Source organism: Tinamus guttatus, unplaced genomic scaffold, assembly GCF_059628265.1.
Source record: "Tinamus guttatus ecotype Peru unplaced genomic scaffold, ASM5962826v1 Tinamus_guttatus_pri_ptg000010l, whole genome shotgun sequence".
NCBI classification, from domain to species: Eukaryota; Metazoa; Chordata; class Aves; order Tinamiformes; family Tinamidae; genus Tinamus; species Tinamus guttatus.
Window position 1 is genome coordinate 1,246,272 of NW_028288544.1, and position 17,690 is coordinate 1,263,961.

At 41.2% G+C, this 17,690-nt stretch overlaps 1 protein-coding gene across 1 annotated transcript in view; it reads left to right on the forward strand.

The window, feature by feature from the left end:
* The first annotated feature begins 772 nt into the window (after positions 1 to 772).
* Positions 773 to 17,690, forward strand: part of SLC16A10 (solute carrier family 16 member 10) — a 67,365-nt gene continuing 50,447 nt past the window's right edge. Inside the window, exon 1 of the mRNA XM_088522466.1 lies at positions 773 to 1,088. Within this exon, the coding sequence (XP_088378592.1) occupies positions 788 to 1,088 (301 nt within the window). The 5' untranslated portion in view covers positions 773 to 787. The remainder of the gene's footprint in view (positions 1,089 to 17,690) is intronic.

A 17,690-nucleotide genomic window follows, 5' to 3' on the forward strand; every position in this document is an offset into this window, starting at 1 on the left:
TCTCAGGGGAAGGAGGAGTTACCGGGGTTTAATCTGATTTTTTCTTTCCAGAAGCGGCTCTTTCTCCCCAGGCCCAAGCTGCCGGGAAGGTGAGTGGCGGCCGCGCGGGCGAGGGGCAGGATGGCGGCTCGGGGAGCGCCTCCGGCCGCCGCTCCGCGCCACGAGACCGCGCTGCCTCCGCCAGAGGCACCGGGCGGGCAGCACCTCGCCTGGAGCCCCCAGGCGCTGCATTCCCCTTCCTTCAGGGAAGGAAAGAAGGAAAACGCGCTGGTGGTGGAGGCGGAGGTGGGAAGGCGGCTCTGGCGAGGGACATGGCGGTCACGCGGGCTCGCCGCGTCCCCCCGCCGCGGGCTCCGCGCCGGCAGCAGCAGCAGCCGCCCGCCCTGGCGCGGCGCGTTGCGCCGCGGGAGCGAAGCCAGCGCTTGTTTACGGCCCCGCGCCCGCGGCGGAGGCGGCGGCGGCCGCCAGGGGCAGCCCCCGGCCTCCCCCTCCCGCCCCGTTCCCGGCCGTTACCCGCCGGCCTCGCGCGCCGCCTCCTCTCCACCCCCCTCCGCCGAGGAGGCTGCGCCGCCCTCCCCCCCCGCCTCCCTCCGCTCAGCCAATGGGCGCGCGGGGAGCGCGCGAGCCGCTAACGCCCCCGCGGGCGCCCCCCTTTTAAATGGGAGCGGCGGCCGCGGGGCGCCCCTCGGCGCGGCGGAGCGCGGCGATGCCCGCGGCCCCCGCGTAACCCGGCGCGGGAGGAGGAGGAGGAAGGCGGCGAGAGGGGGAGGCTCCGCGGCCGCTCGGGATGGCGCCGGTGAGCGAGCAGCCGGCGCCGCAGGGCGCGGGGGGCCCCGCGGCCGCCGCCCCCCTGCCCTGCCCGGCGGAGCGGCGGCGGGAGAACGGCGAGGAGCGGTGCCCGGCCAAGGGCGGCCCGGCGGCGGCGGCCGCCGAGCCCCCCGACGGCGGCTGGGGCTGGGTGGTGATGCTGGCCGCCATGTGGTGCAACGGCTCCGTGTTCGGCATCCAGAACTCGTGCGGGGTGCTCTTCGTCTCCATGCTGCAGCTCTTCGGCAGCGCCGAGGACAAGCAGCTCGCGTTCAAAACAGGTGAGCGCGGCGCGGGGCGGCCCCGCCGCGCCTTGTGCCCGTCCCCGTCCCCGTCCCGATGCCGGCGCGAAGCCCGGGGGCGGGCAGGGGAGGAGGGAGTCGCGCCGCGCGCACGTGGCGCTGGCCGAGGGGCTCCGCGGGTGCGCTGGGCGCTCGGCATCGCCGTGCGCCGCGGGCAGCCGCCCGGCCCCCCGCGCCGGGTCCCGGCCGTGCCCCTGCCCCGTGGCGAGGGACGCGAGGAGCGCGCGGCGCGGGACCGGGGATGTGTCAGGAGCGGCCTTGACAGCTGCCCAAAGCCACGCGCCAGCGTCCTGGTGTGCGGGTTTGCTGATGGGACTGGTCTGCCGGAATGCACCGGCAAAGTTAGTGGTGCTTAGCAAAAGCTAAAGGCGTAGCAGGATTATCACAAGCAAATCTCCACCCTGCCATTAGTGGTATAAAGAATTCTAGACACGTAAATATACATTATTTCAGAGATAGGTGTATTCTCTTTTTTTTTTTTTTTTTAATGTATGTTCCCTCTGAAAAGCCTCATGGGCTTTTGACTTTGTAAGTTGAAGATAGATAGTTTCTGAGTCTCCATTAATGATGAATAATGATAGCAGCTTATTACACTGAATAGCAGTGAAGTTGACTTTTTAATAATGAAATTAAAAAAAAAATCAGAAGATGATTATAATATTTCTGGTACCTACTAAGCAAATGTTGTGGCTATGTAGCCCTACAAGGTGCAAGATTTTGGGAAGCTTTCACTATACAGAGAGTAATTATGTCTTCTTGGAAATTAGGACAAATTGAGCCCAAATTTAGGGATTAGGGAAAAATAAGCCTATTTTTCTTTCCAAAGTTAAACTTAATGGAAATGTTTTTGTCTCTAATAGGAAATCTAGGCAAGAGTAAGAATAAGAGTAATTTTTTGAGCTAAGAATAATAAGAATCGTGTGTGTCTACAAATTACATGTTGCAGTATCTGCTTCACTTAAGGGAAATGAGTAAATATAGTTAGATGCCTATGCTCCTTGTCCTGTACATGAGAAGGATGAGAGTTTTTCAGATGAAGTGTTGTAAAAATTTACATATTCATCTGGGAACCATTGACTGCACAGAAATGCTAAAAACACATATGTGGTTGCTATTCTATGCTTTCATGGTAAAGAAGTGTGCTTGCTTTTTTCTGAGTATTAGGGTCTCTAGTAACAATCTTCCAAAACTGGCTGGTTCTACTAGGAAAACATGACTTGTTTTGCCACTCGTGCCATAGTCAAAGTAATCATTTGGAAGTCGTTATCTTTCACCTTCCAGGAGAGTAATCGCGCTGTGACAGGGTTGGAGGCTGCGCTCAGCCAGATGGTAGCCGGGTTGTTTGTGCGTCCCCACTAGAAAAGCAGGGAGAATCCTGAGCTCTGGGGCCTGTGGGCAGCACCTCCTGCATAGTTCCTTTTATTTTTTTTTAAAAAAACCTCTCCTATATTAAAAAAAGTCAAAAATGGCAGGCAAGCAGTTTTTGTTGCTGAACCAAAAGTTAACTGAAGTAATTTTGATGGCAATATTCAGCTTGCTGTAAAGGAGAGTTGCGATCAGAAATGGCAAATTGCACTTAAGTTTTTACTCAATACCAATAAGCCAGCTGGCTTGTTCTATGCAATAAAAAAGATGACTAATGGCATCAAGACAGTGTGATTTTGTGTTAAGGAAATCCCTAGCTTGATCGTTCTATGGTACTGATTATAGTACTTAATCCGGTTAGATTTTGTGTTTGGCCCTGGCCCTGGAAATTGATCTTAGAGTCAGTTTTAATGAAATTGAAATCAGAATTTATAGTGAAAAGTTTCTTGCTACATTGATGTTCTTTAGGATGTCAAGCTTAATATTCTAACTCTTCTGAAACAAAATTGTTTTGTTAAAATCTGAATTGGTGATCTGTTTGAGGGGCATGTATGTACCAGACAGCCTTTCCTGGGACACTAGGTGTCTGGAGTCCTGCAGTTATCCAAATACCACAAAATTCTGACCATTGCCAGACGCATATGTTTCCCTAGACGCGTATGTTTCCCTTTTTTCCTGCTCTTTTGGGACACGTCAGCAGTTTTTTCTTGCCATTTATTGTCTTTGCAAAGAAGAATTAAGCATGTTATATACCACATGCTGCTTTTTCAATTAGATACATGTATGTATGTATGTCTGTCTCTGAGGGAAGTGGAAGGAGACAGGAGGGGACAAAGATGCAGTCGAGACAAAATTCCTCATCTGCAGGACAAGCGAAAGTGTGAGCAAGGCAGCTAGGCTGCCTCTAGACTGCAGCATCAGCACTGGGTAAATAACGAGTAGTTGCAAATACTGTTGCAGATTGGGGGGTTTTAATGGAAGAACTTGTGTGGGTTAGAGGATTCAAAAATGTATTCAAGGAGCATCTAATTAGAATTTGTATTTTTGATTAAAAATGTTGAGCATAACTAATATACGCTATTTTGGTAATCATATTAGTCAAAAACTCTTGCTGTGTACAATGCACTGTATAAGCAAATAAAGCATTTCTATAGTTTCCTTGCTTAACTATTAATTTTTTCTTTGGCCAAAAGCTAATTCATGCATGTTTACAGAAGAGAAAAAAAACACCCAACACTTTAAAATATAAAACTTAAAAGATGTGTCTGAAGTCTCAGGCAATTAATCTATTTACTGTTTTAAGCTCATATTATTTGAGAAACAAGTTGAGTAGACACAGTGGTAACAAAACATAGGTGACACCTGGTTCTTGATTACAGCATAGACCTGTACTAGACCTCTAATATGCAAAAGCAATTACAGTCAGAGTACTCGAGGGGAAAGGATTGGCAAGAAGGGCACTTAATTTCTCACCTTACTACTGTTTGCAGCAGAGGGGCAGGGAGCGCTGAACCAGCCTCACGTTATCTAGGTTAGAGAGACTTGCCCCGTTTAGCTCTGCGCTGCGCTTGTTTTGGTAGATGCTGCCAGTACGTGTGTGTTTGTGCATGCGTGTATGCACGCACACCTGTGTGCGAGAGGTCGACGCGGACCGAGAGCCCCCCGGCAGCAGAGATAGCAGTGTCCTGTGCGAGCTGCACGAGCGTGGCTGCTTCTTCGCTGCAGTTCTTGATGCCATGACACAGCTGCACCGCTTTCCATAGGTTCACGGGTGCTTGTGCAAACACCCTTCTCTGACTCTGTCCTGTTCCTAGTGCTCACCAGAGTCCTCACTGCTGGTTTGTGATAGCAAATGTAGGCAGAAGACAGCACCGTTCAGCTACCCGGAACGGGTTCTCCCTGTGCTTTTGTAACCTCTGCCTTGGTTTGACTCCTCAAGCTGCAACCTTGTCATGTATCTTGGTATGTGAATGATTGCTATTTTATTGACCTGGCTCAATGCTTAATAATGTCAATGCTGTTGAGACTATTGAAACTGGATTATTATGGGTTTGATAGGACAGGGAGGAGACCTCGAGTGCCTGGTAATCAGAAGATATCTACAGAGATCTGCAGGTGATGAGGACAGTGATGCTGAAATCCAGTGAACCACTACTACATATGATAACATAATTTACCACTACAGTATATGATAACATAATTTTATTGGTCAGCCCTGACCATTTAAATTAACAGGATGGTTTTATGAAGTTGAGAAGTTTATCCTGTATTTGAAACTTTTGGTATTTTCCTGCAGTTTGCTTCAGAGATTATTAAATGTTTTGTAGTTGTTCAAGAGCTTCTTCTACGTGACCCCTCTTTTCACTTATCATTCCATGGGATGTCCAGTGAAACAAAACATCTGGCAAGCTGTGTACAGTACATCATTTGCCTTTCTCATGTGGCCTGTAAAGGAATTGTTAGTCCCTCTCTGAGGAGATAAATCTGCTGTTGGAACGCAGAAGATACCCGAGCACAACAACCGTCACATGTGTGTAGGTCAAGAAAGTGTGCTACTGTTTAACAGCGTGGGCTCTAAGATCGAAGTGCAGCTAAAGATGAAGTTTTGTTGATGCAGTTGATGGATATTGACGTTTCTGTGTGCTTCCCTCCCATGTTTGTGTGACCGTTGGAACCCCAGCAATAAGTGGAGTTTTTGATTAAGTTAAGTTGGTATAAAATTGTAGTTAGTTGCAGTTTATTCAGCTGCAGTCTTAATTTTGTTCTCTTTTGACTAGCTGTATGAGTAAAAATATGTATGTAAGAATACAGGGATAGCTGAAGTTTATGACTGGGTCAAATAAGCAAATTTAAGGGAGCAGTTTCCTGACTGCTGATAGTTAATATCTGTGCTATTTTTGTAAACAAACACACCTCCCCCTTTCTGCCTCCAGCCCTGGAGCATTTCTCTTGCACTCCTGAAAACCAGCTAGCTTGCAGGCTGAGTAGCCTTGTTCCTACCAGTTGTGGTCTTCATGTTGTAATTTGCATTGTGTGGGCCTTCTCTTCTTGGTGCAGATTAACTTGCAGCAAGTTGCTTAATTAGGGAGAGATTCATCCTCCCTAATGTGTCTGAAAGGCAGCTGTTGAAGCTGGTTTCCTGAGGCTCCCTTTATTATTAATTGAGAGAAATCTGTAAAGGTTTCATTTTTAAGTTAAAATGCTTGGTTTAGGTAAATTGTTTTCTAAAAAAAGAAAAAAGCACTTTCTCTTTGACTATGTGGGAAGATGAGCTTAGACTTGGACTGTTAGAGACTTAGCTGCTAGATAATTTAAAGTTAGATTCTATTCTTAGTGTGTCTGAAGTCTGGAATCTCTACACTTTTCTATCTCCTTTAAGCCCCAGTTTTTGATGTGAAGCTCTAAAGACCACTGGATTTTGTTTTTACCCCCGGAGTACAAAACACTGTGTAATAAGAGCATCAACTTGAAGCTGATGAGTCAGTTCAGTCGACTCCCCCTGAACCAGCAATGTGGCCTCGTGGCTAAGATGCCAGCAGTGGTGTCCTGGGCTGCATGAGGTGGAGCACGGCATGCGCTTGCAGCAGGTTGAGGGAAGCGATCCTGCCCTCTGCCCGGCCCTGGGGCCCAGGCCTGGGCTCCACTGTGCGAGAAAGACGGAGCTACTGCAGAGTCCTGCGCAGGGCTACGGAGGTGGTGGACTGGAGCCCCTCTCCTGTGAGGAAAGGCTGAGAGTTGTGTGACTCTAGCCTGGAGAAGACTGAGCAGGAACTTTATCAATGTGTATAAGTATCCAAAGGGAGGGTGCCAAGGGGATGGGGCCAGACTCTTCTCAGTGATGACCAGCGATGGGGGAAAAAAGGCAACAGGCACAAATTGAAGCACAGGAAGGTCCTTCTGAACATAAGGACAAACTTCTTTACCGGGAGGTGACTGCACTGGGAGAGGTTGCCCAGTGATGTGGGCCTCCTTCCTTGGAGATACTCACAAGCTGTTTGAATGTGATCCTGGGCAGTGTGCTCCAGGTGACCTGTTTGAGCAGGGGGCTTGGACTAGGTGACTGATAAAGTTGCCTTCCAATCTCAACCATTCTGGGTGATTCTCTGAAATTTTATGAAAGGGAGAGTAATTCAAGGGGAAGGTGATCTATGTATAACTCCTTGGCCTCAGAGCCGTGAGAGGAAGGACAAATGAAATTTAGCTTTCCAGATGAAAAGCCGGTCAATATTTTTAGTTGAAAGGTATTTATTGTGAAGAAATAGGTGCACTCAGAATTGGTTCTCTCTTGTGCTTTCCTTTGAAAGGGATGAATTTTTTTTTATAAAATTCTAAAAATTCAATTGTTTCCTGTTAGTTTTGCATCTTGAATGTACATACGTCAAGCTGTGTGGTGTTTTCTTGCTGCCTTTCAGAACAAAATTTTATATCCTAAAATTTCCTTCAGTGAAAACTACATGAATACAAAGGTTTGGTTGTACCTTGTGAGATGAAAAGATGACCAAATCCAAAATGCTGCATAATGTTGTACAGTATAAAATTATTAGCTGTTAGTGTAACCCTCTGGATAAAAGCAAAGTTATGTTAAAAGATATTATTACCACTGCAACACTAAAAAGCTAAATTTGGCTTATGTCCTTGCTGCTAATCTAGTTACACTTACCCAGACAGTGAAAATGCTCTTAAACATTTTTGTTTTTTTGTGGGGTGGAGGGGTGGGAAGGGTGAGATTTATTGAACCAGAAGTAAAACTTTATTTTATATTCCTGGGGAAATGCATTGTTTGAGTATACTTAAAACAGAGTGAAAGGTGACCTTTTTCCAGTCTCATCCTTAAATGGCAATTTCTAAAGGGTGTATGTAAAATATGTATATTGGGCCCTCATTTCTAACTGAAGTAAGAACCAGTATCATGTGTCTAGACTGTTTAGCAGATAGAAAAATGGGATAAAGACCCAAACAAGATTTGATTTTGAAGTTACTGAAGAAAATGATCTCTCACTTTCTCTTGAATTGTAACAATAATCATACTGGATTAAAATTAAAGTCTATATAGCTGTATCTTTTTTTTAAATTCTTTTTCCCCACTCTTAGAAATGCTCTGAATGAGGCTCTTTTAATATTAAGAGGGTACAAGAACCTCACATATGGTAGATAGGGAGACAAGAATTAGCTAGAAAAAAGTCTAATGTTTAATAAAAGTTCAGAACTTAAAAAATGAAATTCATATATATATAAATGCCTGCAGGTTCATATATTTGCTTTTTTGTTAATTTGTATTCAGGCCTGGCTTTCCATTTAAGAACTTCAAAATTCTGTAAGTGAGAGAAGGGAAGAGAAAAGCTTTCCTTTTATTAGCTTTCCTTGAACGTCTGGAAACTCTTGTTCCAGAAAAAGTAAACAGAAGTGCCCATCTTTTGTGTGCTACTACCTTTATTTTTTTATTTATATATATATTTCATGATGTATTGTCTTATGCCTCATTTTTGGGTAAATCTTTTAACTTTTACCAGTCCAGTTCCACGTGGGACTCTTATCCATGTTCATTCTCAGTTATCATGTCTAATCCTTAATGGTGCAGGATTTCAGTAATGTAAGATTCTCAGCCCTGGAAGATGGAGAAAAAAGGTGCTGTGTGTTGTATTCCAAATGAGACTGTACTCTTTAATAGCATGATATGATGTGTTATGTTGGCAATATCTTTTCTATTGCTTTACAGGCATATTCTAAAGCTTTATTTGCTGCTTTTTATTATGCTGCCTTTTGTAAGTCTCTGGCAATATCTGCATTCTGTGGAGTCTAAATATGACTTTGAAGCTTTCCAATATGCATTGTTCCTTATTTTTCAACTTTATTTTGCCTGATTTTTCCCTGTAGCCTGCTTGGTTTCTTCCCATTCATCTACCTTGGCTAGCTTTCTTTGAGGTTCCTCAGAACCCTTCCTGATTTTGAGTTAGCCTAAATAACAGCTGTCTAAAGAGGAAGTCAGCAAAATGTGTTTATTAATAGTCTCTTAGGCTTAGTTGGTCTGAATTATGAATAAATAACTTATTAAAATCTCAGTCATAAAATCTCAATCACCTCAAAATCATATTTTGAAATAGGAGAAAGCTTGAGAAAAATGTGACTTGCACCAGTGTGCTTTAGTAAGGGAATATGAAGATTTTTCAATAAACACAGATCTATAATATTCAGTGAGTAATAATCTGATATAGATATAAATTATAAACTATAATAAACTATATAAATTACATGGAAGGAAGGAGATATACTGATTACTTGCATCCATGCTAATGCAGCACTGGTAATATAACTACTTTCTTTTTAATACATATTGTAGCAGGAGTCATATTAGGGTCTTTTCATATTTTTTTTTGCTACAGATTTTGTGTTCTTTCATGAACACAGTTACTGCAGCAGGATAAGAGTACTTTAACCTCCAGCAAATATGTGCAGAAAGGAAAATGCTACGAGGAAACATTCTGTCATGATCTTATATTATCCATTTTACCCCTAGAAATTTAATTTGTTATAACAACATCTCTGCTTTATATCCTGCCTCTAATTTCCATGGGAACTGGGAAGGAATGACTTTTTCCTAAGTTAGGATAACAGCCCCTTTGCAGAGATGGGACCAATTAAAAAATGATCACTGCCAGTTCCCACGCGCACAGGAAGGCACTGTTGGGATGTGGAGCCCGTCTCTTGTGTTACCAGCCATAGGTCTGTAATCCCGTGGAACGAGATTGGCCTCCCTTGGGGGGAGGGGAAGGTCTAGAAGTTGTGCAGCAACAAACTTGCCGATGCCTTTTTGGTGCCACGAGCAGAACTGGTGATCGCTTTATCTGTCCTCTGCTTCACTGCCCAGTAGAGCCCTGCCTAGGGAACTCTAAGCATGCAAAGCTACTCTAGTTTTGACTAAGCAAAGTAAGTATAAGAGTAAGTAGAGTAATAGAGTAAAATAGTGTAAAAATGGCATTAGATAGGTCCCTAAAATCACTCCCTCATGGTAAAGCTTTGTGTTAAAACAGGATGCCATATAGTGTATTTTTTTTAAGCAATCATTTTAACTGTTTATATTCTGTCAGTGCTGTAATTGTGGATAAAACACTGATTGGAGTAGGACATCTGAAATAAACTGTGATCCTTGAGTTTCCCATTTCTGCTGAAAGACATTACTACATCAAATACTATTTCAATTTACTTTAGAATATCAGAATAATTCCAGTGGATTATATACGTGAGAGTGAAGGCCCACTTGTTGTCATAGTTTGTTCTATCATTAGAAGGTACTACAGTGGATTCAGTTATTTGAATTGCTTAATGACATCATATAAATGCTGTTCATTATATATGCCGTGTACAAAATATAAATATGTTGTTCTTTCTTTCTGAAAGAGAAGTCACAGTACTGGTGCTTTCACTAGAGATTCTAGCTAGAGAACTGCCAGTGAGATGGAAATAGGAAACCTGAACTACAGTGCATAGTTTGGACGCATTACTCCAAGCCTTGGCACACGCCACTTACAACCTACTCTGAAGGTCAATGTAATGTTGCTGTAAAATATTTTCTTCAAGTCCAAAAGTAGAATTTATACAACAAGCTTTGGGTTCCTGTCCAATTCATTTGCTAAAATACTGGCTGTGGTTTCTTGCTTATTAGTGTTGAGGGGTTTCATATGTGTGTGATAAAACTAGAGATACGTAGTATAAAGAAAAGCCTTTGTTTGGCATATAAAAGCAAACATGAAATTTCTATTTATTCTTACACCTTCCTTTTCAACTTCTAAAATATTTATATAGTTTAAGTTCTCCAAACCTTTCAAATGGAAAACCCAACACTGTATTCTGGACATGAAAGAAATTAAAACTCTCAATTTACAATTTTTGACACTGCTGGGTGCAGGCAGTGATGTAGAAAATTAAATCACTAGGAAGTTTTCTAGAAGCTTAAGTAAAATGTGCAAGCTTAAGATATGTTTTTTAATCCCATCAGAGTAACCCTAATTTTTATAAATTGACATATGGTCTTTTGATGATAATGTGGCAGTTTAATGAACCTATTTAGTTTCATGCACTGAAATCTCTGACCCTTAAAAAAAAAAAAAAAATCTTGCGAGGAATAATGATTGGGTGACTTGGTGGGAAGGCTGGCGTAGAACTGCACAAAACTGGTACAAGCAGTTGGCTTCTGTACCTACAGTCATAAATGTAGTCTGTATGACTAAACTGTTGTTTTGTTGCTTCTTCTAGCATTAAGCAAAGAAAATGGCATATTGTGTGTTGTTTATGCTACCTCGAGAGCTGTAAAATTGTCTATATAAATGTTTTCCAAAAAAGTGACAAAATGCATCAGTAAGCTTTCAAAATAATGTTAATCCTACACTTACTGCTGCTCAGTGCGTTTCTTTTTCAGGCTATGGCTTCTAAACTGCCCTTCAGCAAAAATAGGATTAGAGAGAAATAAATACATTAAAGTAGGGTTGATTCTTTTAGAAAGTTTCATAACAATTTTTGCTTCTGTTTTGGGTCATTTCTCACTATTGGCTGTCTAGTGGGGAATATTTTATGAATATTCTGTTTTCTCCATTTTTATCTTAACGGACTTGGAAGTCTTTACATTTGCTTGGAGAATTGTTGGTTTTATTTTTTTTATTGCTGTCATTTTAAGAAAGAAGGAAGATGCATGTTAATATACTGTGTTCAAGTCTTCCAGCTGAATCTGTGGTAGCAATATATTGCGAGATCACCTTTCCAGTAGGTGATTGTTTGTTATTTGTTTTTCCTTTTATGTGTGATAATTGCACCAGGCATTATCTTGGGCCCTGTTGTATGCATATGTATTTACTGTAATGGATATTGTTTGGTAGAAATTCAGTTTTCACATCAAGCTTTGTGACAAAACAGCAGCAGGTTGTATTCTATTTTTAGCTGAACATGTATTACTCTAGCAAATCGTCTTTAAATATTTTGCAGTCTTCCTGTACCTTACATGGACAAAAGATAAAATATAACAAATCTTAAAAGAAAACAAATATATACTTCTGGGTAGTCCACTGAATTACTGATCTGTTACAATTGCATCAGCCACAGAGATGCACAAACTGGTCACCTTGTCAGCACCGCTGTTACCTCTGAAGCTAAATGTTAATGTGCATTGAGCTGTTGCCATTTCAGGTTTTAGGTCTTTGACATCCACAGAAGAAAGCTAGCTTGATTTTTGAGTCATCGGGACCAAATTGTAGTATCTGAATGACAGAATTTGGTGCACAGATCCTCAAGAGAATCCAAAGTTATGATTCTTCTTTATTTCCCAATAGAAGGATCATAATGGCACTAAAGCATCTGTTTTAATCTCAGCCTCCCAATGCCATTGCTACCAGAACTATTTTTTCCTCTGTGCCTCACAAACAGGTGGTCAGGAAGGGATGATCAATGTTTACACAAACATAGTGAGGGAAGGAGAATGAGACTGGTGTCAATGTAGAAGGAAAAAGGAGGAGGAGGTGCTTCTAACAATTGTCATCTTTCAAGGAGAGATCTTAAAAGGTAAAACAGTGCTAGGTGGCATATTTTGCTAAAATGCCACCTAGTGAGCTGCAGCCACATGTTTATTTGCCCAGTTTTATAATTTCAACTTCTAAACTGACTTGCATCACTTCAGATTGCTGTTACACCTTGCTGTTAGTGTTATTCATCTTTGTAGTTACTTTTGTTTTTAGCTGCCTGCTCTGTTTAATAAATAAAAAAACCCTAAAATTATCTTAAATGTAAAGCATTTTTCTTGCTGATTCATTTAGCTAGCCTGTTGATAGACTTATCTTCAAATAAGGACTGTAAGTGTTGGAGATACTGTGGTTGTGTTCCTGCCCTAAGTTACTTCTGGCTTGTGCTGAAATTGCAAACAAGTAGGTATGTAGCTATACATAGCTTCTCTTCCTCCCCTGCTTTTCACCTCTGTCTTTTTCCTGTTTTCATCTGGGTTGCTATAGGACTCCTGAAGCAAATGTCACAGTCTGAAGGCTTTTTGGTGTGTAAGAAAAGTGTGTCATGTACTGGATGAGATATAGCCTTCCTGAATTGCATAGGTGCCAGTCATTCAGTGATGACAGGTCTTTCCATGGAAGGGGTACTGTGTTTTGGTTTCATTAGGATTTTTGCTTTGCTCTGCTTGTGTGTTTGCTGAAACATTGGGTAGCACAGAGCTTTGCAGCCAGCACTGCCAAATGTGAAAGTGTGAGTCTTCTATGGGGAAAGAACTGGCAAAGGAGAGGGCTTCAACTTGTAGAGCAATCAGTAAAGGTCTAGACAGAACAGCCTGTGGAGTCTGGAGAGTTATTCTACTGGCCAGATCCTTATGTTTTCATTAGGGAGGGCTGCTTAACTTTCTAAATTACCCCACTGATTGCAGAGAACTTGGACAGCCAGCTCACGTGTAGCCAGCTCCATTGGGGTGCTTTATTATGCAAGTTGTCCTGCGTTGAGTCTGAGTGGTGCTTGATTCTTTCTCAAAGGTAATGGTAAATATATTTTTGTAGTCCAGTGCTTAAAGGAATGCTTGGATTAATTCCTACAGCTCTCAATAATTGGACTCTGTAGATGCAGCATTGTTTTCAGCCAGTTGTGGCAGAAGCCGTTGCAGGGAGTTTGTCCAAGAATGACTGTAGTTATTTTATTGATGTGTGAAGTCTAAGCTACACAGAAGAAAAAAATCATCTATGCAGGCACCTCAAGAAGGACAAAATAGTTTGTTTATCCAACAGCCCCCCTCTGGTAGAATTTTCTTGCATGCCATTGGAGGCAACATACAGGGTTCTTCCCTGTGACTTGCAGCTCTCTGAAGCAACATGTGGCTCCTGTGCAAGCTGCCATGGCAAGGCATGCTGCTCTGCCAAGGTATCTGGGAGGTGCCAGCTGGCACCTGCCACTCAGCTACCTTTTTAATTTTAACGTGTTGGCTGTGCTTCTGTGCTATTTGAGACTCCTGGTCACATGTTAATGATATCTCATGAAGATAGTCATAAATGAAATTTAGAGGCTCTTTAGAAGGAAACTGTATTTTAAATTAGCTGACTAGTTATAATGTAGACTTGTATAATTTGCAGATACTCTTGGATTATGTTAGTGTTGTAACAGATGGCAGTTGAAACACAGAATCTTCAACCAGGCATCATGTATTGATTGATGTGAAAAGTTCTGATGTTTCACATCAGTAGTCACATTTTACCTGTGCTGGATATATCTTGTGTATTACTGGATTTATTTTATCCTTTGTTTAGTTTGTATAAGTGTTCTTCTACTTTGTTTTGGAGTGCAGTTTCTATGAAAATGGGTCAATCAGTGGAACAACCTCTGGTTTTGGCTTAACTCACTGTAGGCAAACCCATGGGCAGGGTTCTGTGTGCAGCCACAAGGCCACTTGTAGCTTTTCTTAAAGCCTGGTGTTTGTAACTGGGCAAATACTGAGCAGCATCTAGAAAGATCAATTGCTGCTGGATTAAGCCCTATTAGAAAATGGTCTGAGGAGAATTTAACTTTTTCTTTCTGAATTTGTTCACTTTCCCCCTTTAGGATTGTTTAATAGTCAACCCATCTATATTTTCTCTCTCTTGTGGCTGTGTCATTCGTGCTGATCTTTAGCAGCCAAACCTAAGGCCTCTGACTTCCTGTGTGTATCGGCTCTTTTGATGCTTATTGTGAAGCACCAGTTTCCACAGTTCCTGTAGCTGAGTTTACAACTGTTTGCTTTTTGCTCTCCAGAGAAGTAGTGCAGGAAAATGAAAATGGAAGACTTTTTACCTTATTAAAAGGCATGTGAAAACAAATGTAGTAATGAACTAGTAAGATACCACAGGAGAAATTTCGGAGGGAAAGAAGGGTAAAAGTAACACTTAATCCAATTAACTTGTTTTCCTGCTTTGATTAATTGCAATGACTTTGAGCATCTGGTAGCAACTGAGCATGAACTGCTTAAGTCATAGAAACCCAATCCCCATTATTTCTGCTCATTGAGGAGAATAAATGAATTAGCAAATGCTAATCTTTGGATAATTACTCTAAGCAGGATATCTTAGCTCTTGAAGAAATTAGTTTTGTAAGTTTATAAAACTGTCAGAACTAGTGAACTATTTAAAAGGGTTAATAATAAATGAGTAGAAGCTGAGCTTTCAGGTTTTTATTCTTGGCTACTAAAATTCAGCTTTGTGGTGTAAGTAGCATGGAGATGGATGTTACCCCCTTCTCCTTACAAATTCTAGTGTAACTTATGAAGCACGCAAAGTTTAAAGATTGAAACTTTTGTGAATGCTTTCAGCAGAACAGAGCTCACATGTACAGAATACATGTGAAATAAGATACAATAGGTATTTTTTCCCCTGTATGCAAGTAGACTATTTTGGGGTTGGTCTTTCAATTCAAGTACTAAGGTAGTATAGGTTTTTTAAGCTCTAACCTGTTTCCCTTGTGACGGTTCATCATATGTTACTCTGATTCTCCATGACTTGACAGATTGATCAGGTTAGCTTTCAGAATCCTCATGCTCTTGCTGAGAATTGAGTGACTGAATTATGTCTGTAAGATGCTTCTGTTTGGCTGTGGTATTGCTGTTTGAGACATTCTCCTTACTGACTCTTGACTGTCTTGAGTCTTTTTGGGTTTTGGAGAGCAGCCTCAAAGCCGGTGTTACTGTGTGCCTGGCTTCTACTCAGGAGCCTTAGGCCTCCCTTACTGCTTTGACCTTCTGGAGTTTTTTCCTTTAGATGTCTAGGAGTAGATTTCTCCCCCTCAGAGAAGCCAATCTTACATCCTCCTAAATAGTTATTCTGTCACAATGCACTGCCATTCACTTAAGCTTTTTAAAAAATATTACTTTATAGGATTTCAGTGATTTACATGTTTTCAACCTGAAGAATATCTTCCGTCTCTGAAGATCACTGCTGTGGACAGTTCTTGCATTTTTCTGACTCTGTAAAATTGTATTTGTCAATTATTATTCTGCAACTACCTTTCTGATTCTCTTGCTTTGTGCATTAGAGTGCTTTAAATAATGTGTCTTTGATGAAAATTCCTCAGAGGTGCTGGCAAAAGGATAGCAATGCTCTCATTAATTCAGATTGTAAGTAGCTATTCCATACACTAAATTCCTGCCCATCAGTGAGAAGTGTCTACTTATGCAGATAGTCTTTTCATAGTGGGTTCTTTTCTTGAAACTTCCTCAATTTAAAGAAAGAGGCTTTACTTAATCTCTTTCCATTTATTTTAATTACTGTCAAAATGTCAGTGTAGCAGATTTGTCATATTCTGGCATTATTAATAAAGTTCTGTAAGGACAAAATGGTCTCAGTAAGTCATGATTGACTTCCATTTAAATCTGTCACAGGTTTTCATGTTAAAACCTCTATAAGCTAAGTGCTGTTACATAAATAATATTAATAAAAGGTTGAATCTTCACAGGACTCCATTCAAGGGAATTTCACTATGCATCAAGAAGTCAAATACTTTTTTCAAGTTTCTTCACCCTTAAGGACTGTAGCATCACATAACCTTAATTATATTCTAGTTACAGATATTCTAGTAGTGTTGGAGATCTAGCTATACTTAAAGCCTTACCTTGAAGAGCTTTTCCCAAGGCTTATCCATAAAATCATATTCTTTCATAGATTTTTTTCTTTTCTTTCTTTCTTTTTTTTATGGTAGCATATTAAGAAAGAGGTTGTGTGCATATGCATATTTTCCTCTGCTGAAACAGCTTATAGCAAGCAGTATATTTCCTCCTTTCCTCTGTCTCTGGAAAAGAAGAGGGGGATGGAGTGCTAAGGGCTCTGCACAACTCCCCAAGGCCACTGAGATGCTTGAGGTGGGACCTGGGGACAGCAGGGTGGGCTTGGGGAGCTCTTGAAGAACAAACCTTCAGAAGGCCCCCTAGTAGGAAACAGGCCAGATTTTTTTTTTTTTTTAAGTGCCAAATGTTGCAGATATGAGCTGTAGTTCTCATGCATTATTCTTCACACACATAAAGCTGTTCTTCTGCACACAGAAACTTCTGTTTGTGAATACGCAACACTTTCCTAGGAAAGCATAACAGTAGGATTGAACGCAGCCTCTGTGCGCAGATTCCTCTTTCTCCCATGACACTGCTTCAGTGTTCTGCTCATGAAACCTGGAAGCAGTGGGAATTGGCTCAGTAAGGCTAAAAGGACAATATTATCACTTCCAAATGCTATTAGGGATCTGAATTTTTGTATTAATATTGAGTAGAATAATTTGAAAAGATTTGGACAGACTGTGACGTACTAGTGCGTTTTGTCTTTTTTGTGATTTTGAATGTATGGGTCTCGTGCTGTCATATGTGTGTGCAGTTGTCATGTGGAAACTAGAAAACTGCTTATTCTTGGCATTTTTCAGTATTTCAAGTTGCTATAGTGTATGCAAAATAGCAGAAATGGAGGAAGTGGAATCATGTGTTTTTTCCAAAGTTGTTCTTCAGAAGTACCTAATCATCATTTTGCTTTTCTGAACTCCCTGTTAATAGAAACTTGCTTGATTTAGTATTTCTGAACATATCTTCATTACTGTTAGTAATATTTTGCTGCTGACCAAATGAACTCAGCGTTAAAATTGTTTTATACCTTTCTTGCATATTGGAAGGAGCATTTTTGGTGAGCATAAAACAAGATGACTGAACTTTTGAATTTTATCAAGAAAATGGTGCATGCATAAAAATTTATACATATGTATATGCAAGTGTCTTACATTGCTTATTTTGATAAACCAAAATGCTCGAGTGGTCAAAAAGAGCATTTCTCCTACAGCATCGTATAAATAAAGACACAGGTCCTGAAAAACATTTTTGTTATAAAACAACCACTTAAAGTTGTAAATTATCACATGATACCAAAGATTTCCAAATTAAACTATAAATGTGACATGCAGCCTAAATGACTGGTACTGTTGCTGATGCTGTTTACTTTACATTTTTTCCTTTATCTTAAAAAAAAAAAAAAAAAAAGTAAGATTTTTTTTTTTCAGCATCCATTTCAGTTTAGTTTTGTCTCCTGATTTGCCAGTGGCATTTGCTATGGTGGATGTTCTGTTGTTCCTAACATGTTCTAGATTATTTTTGGAAGGGGTGGTTAACTTTGTAGATAAGGAATCTTATTAGCATTTTAAATAAAGAATTACTTATACATAGTTGCTATCAGTTATGTAAGGGGTACTAAT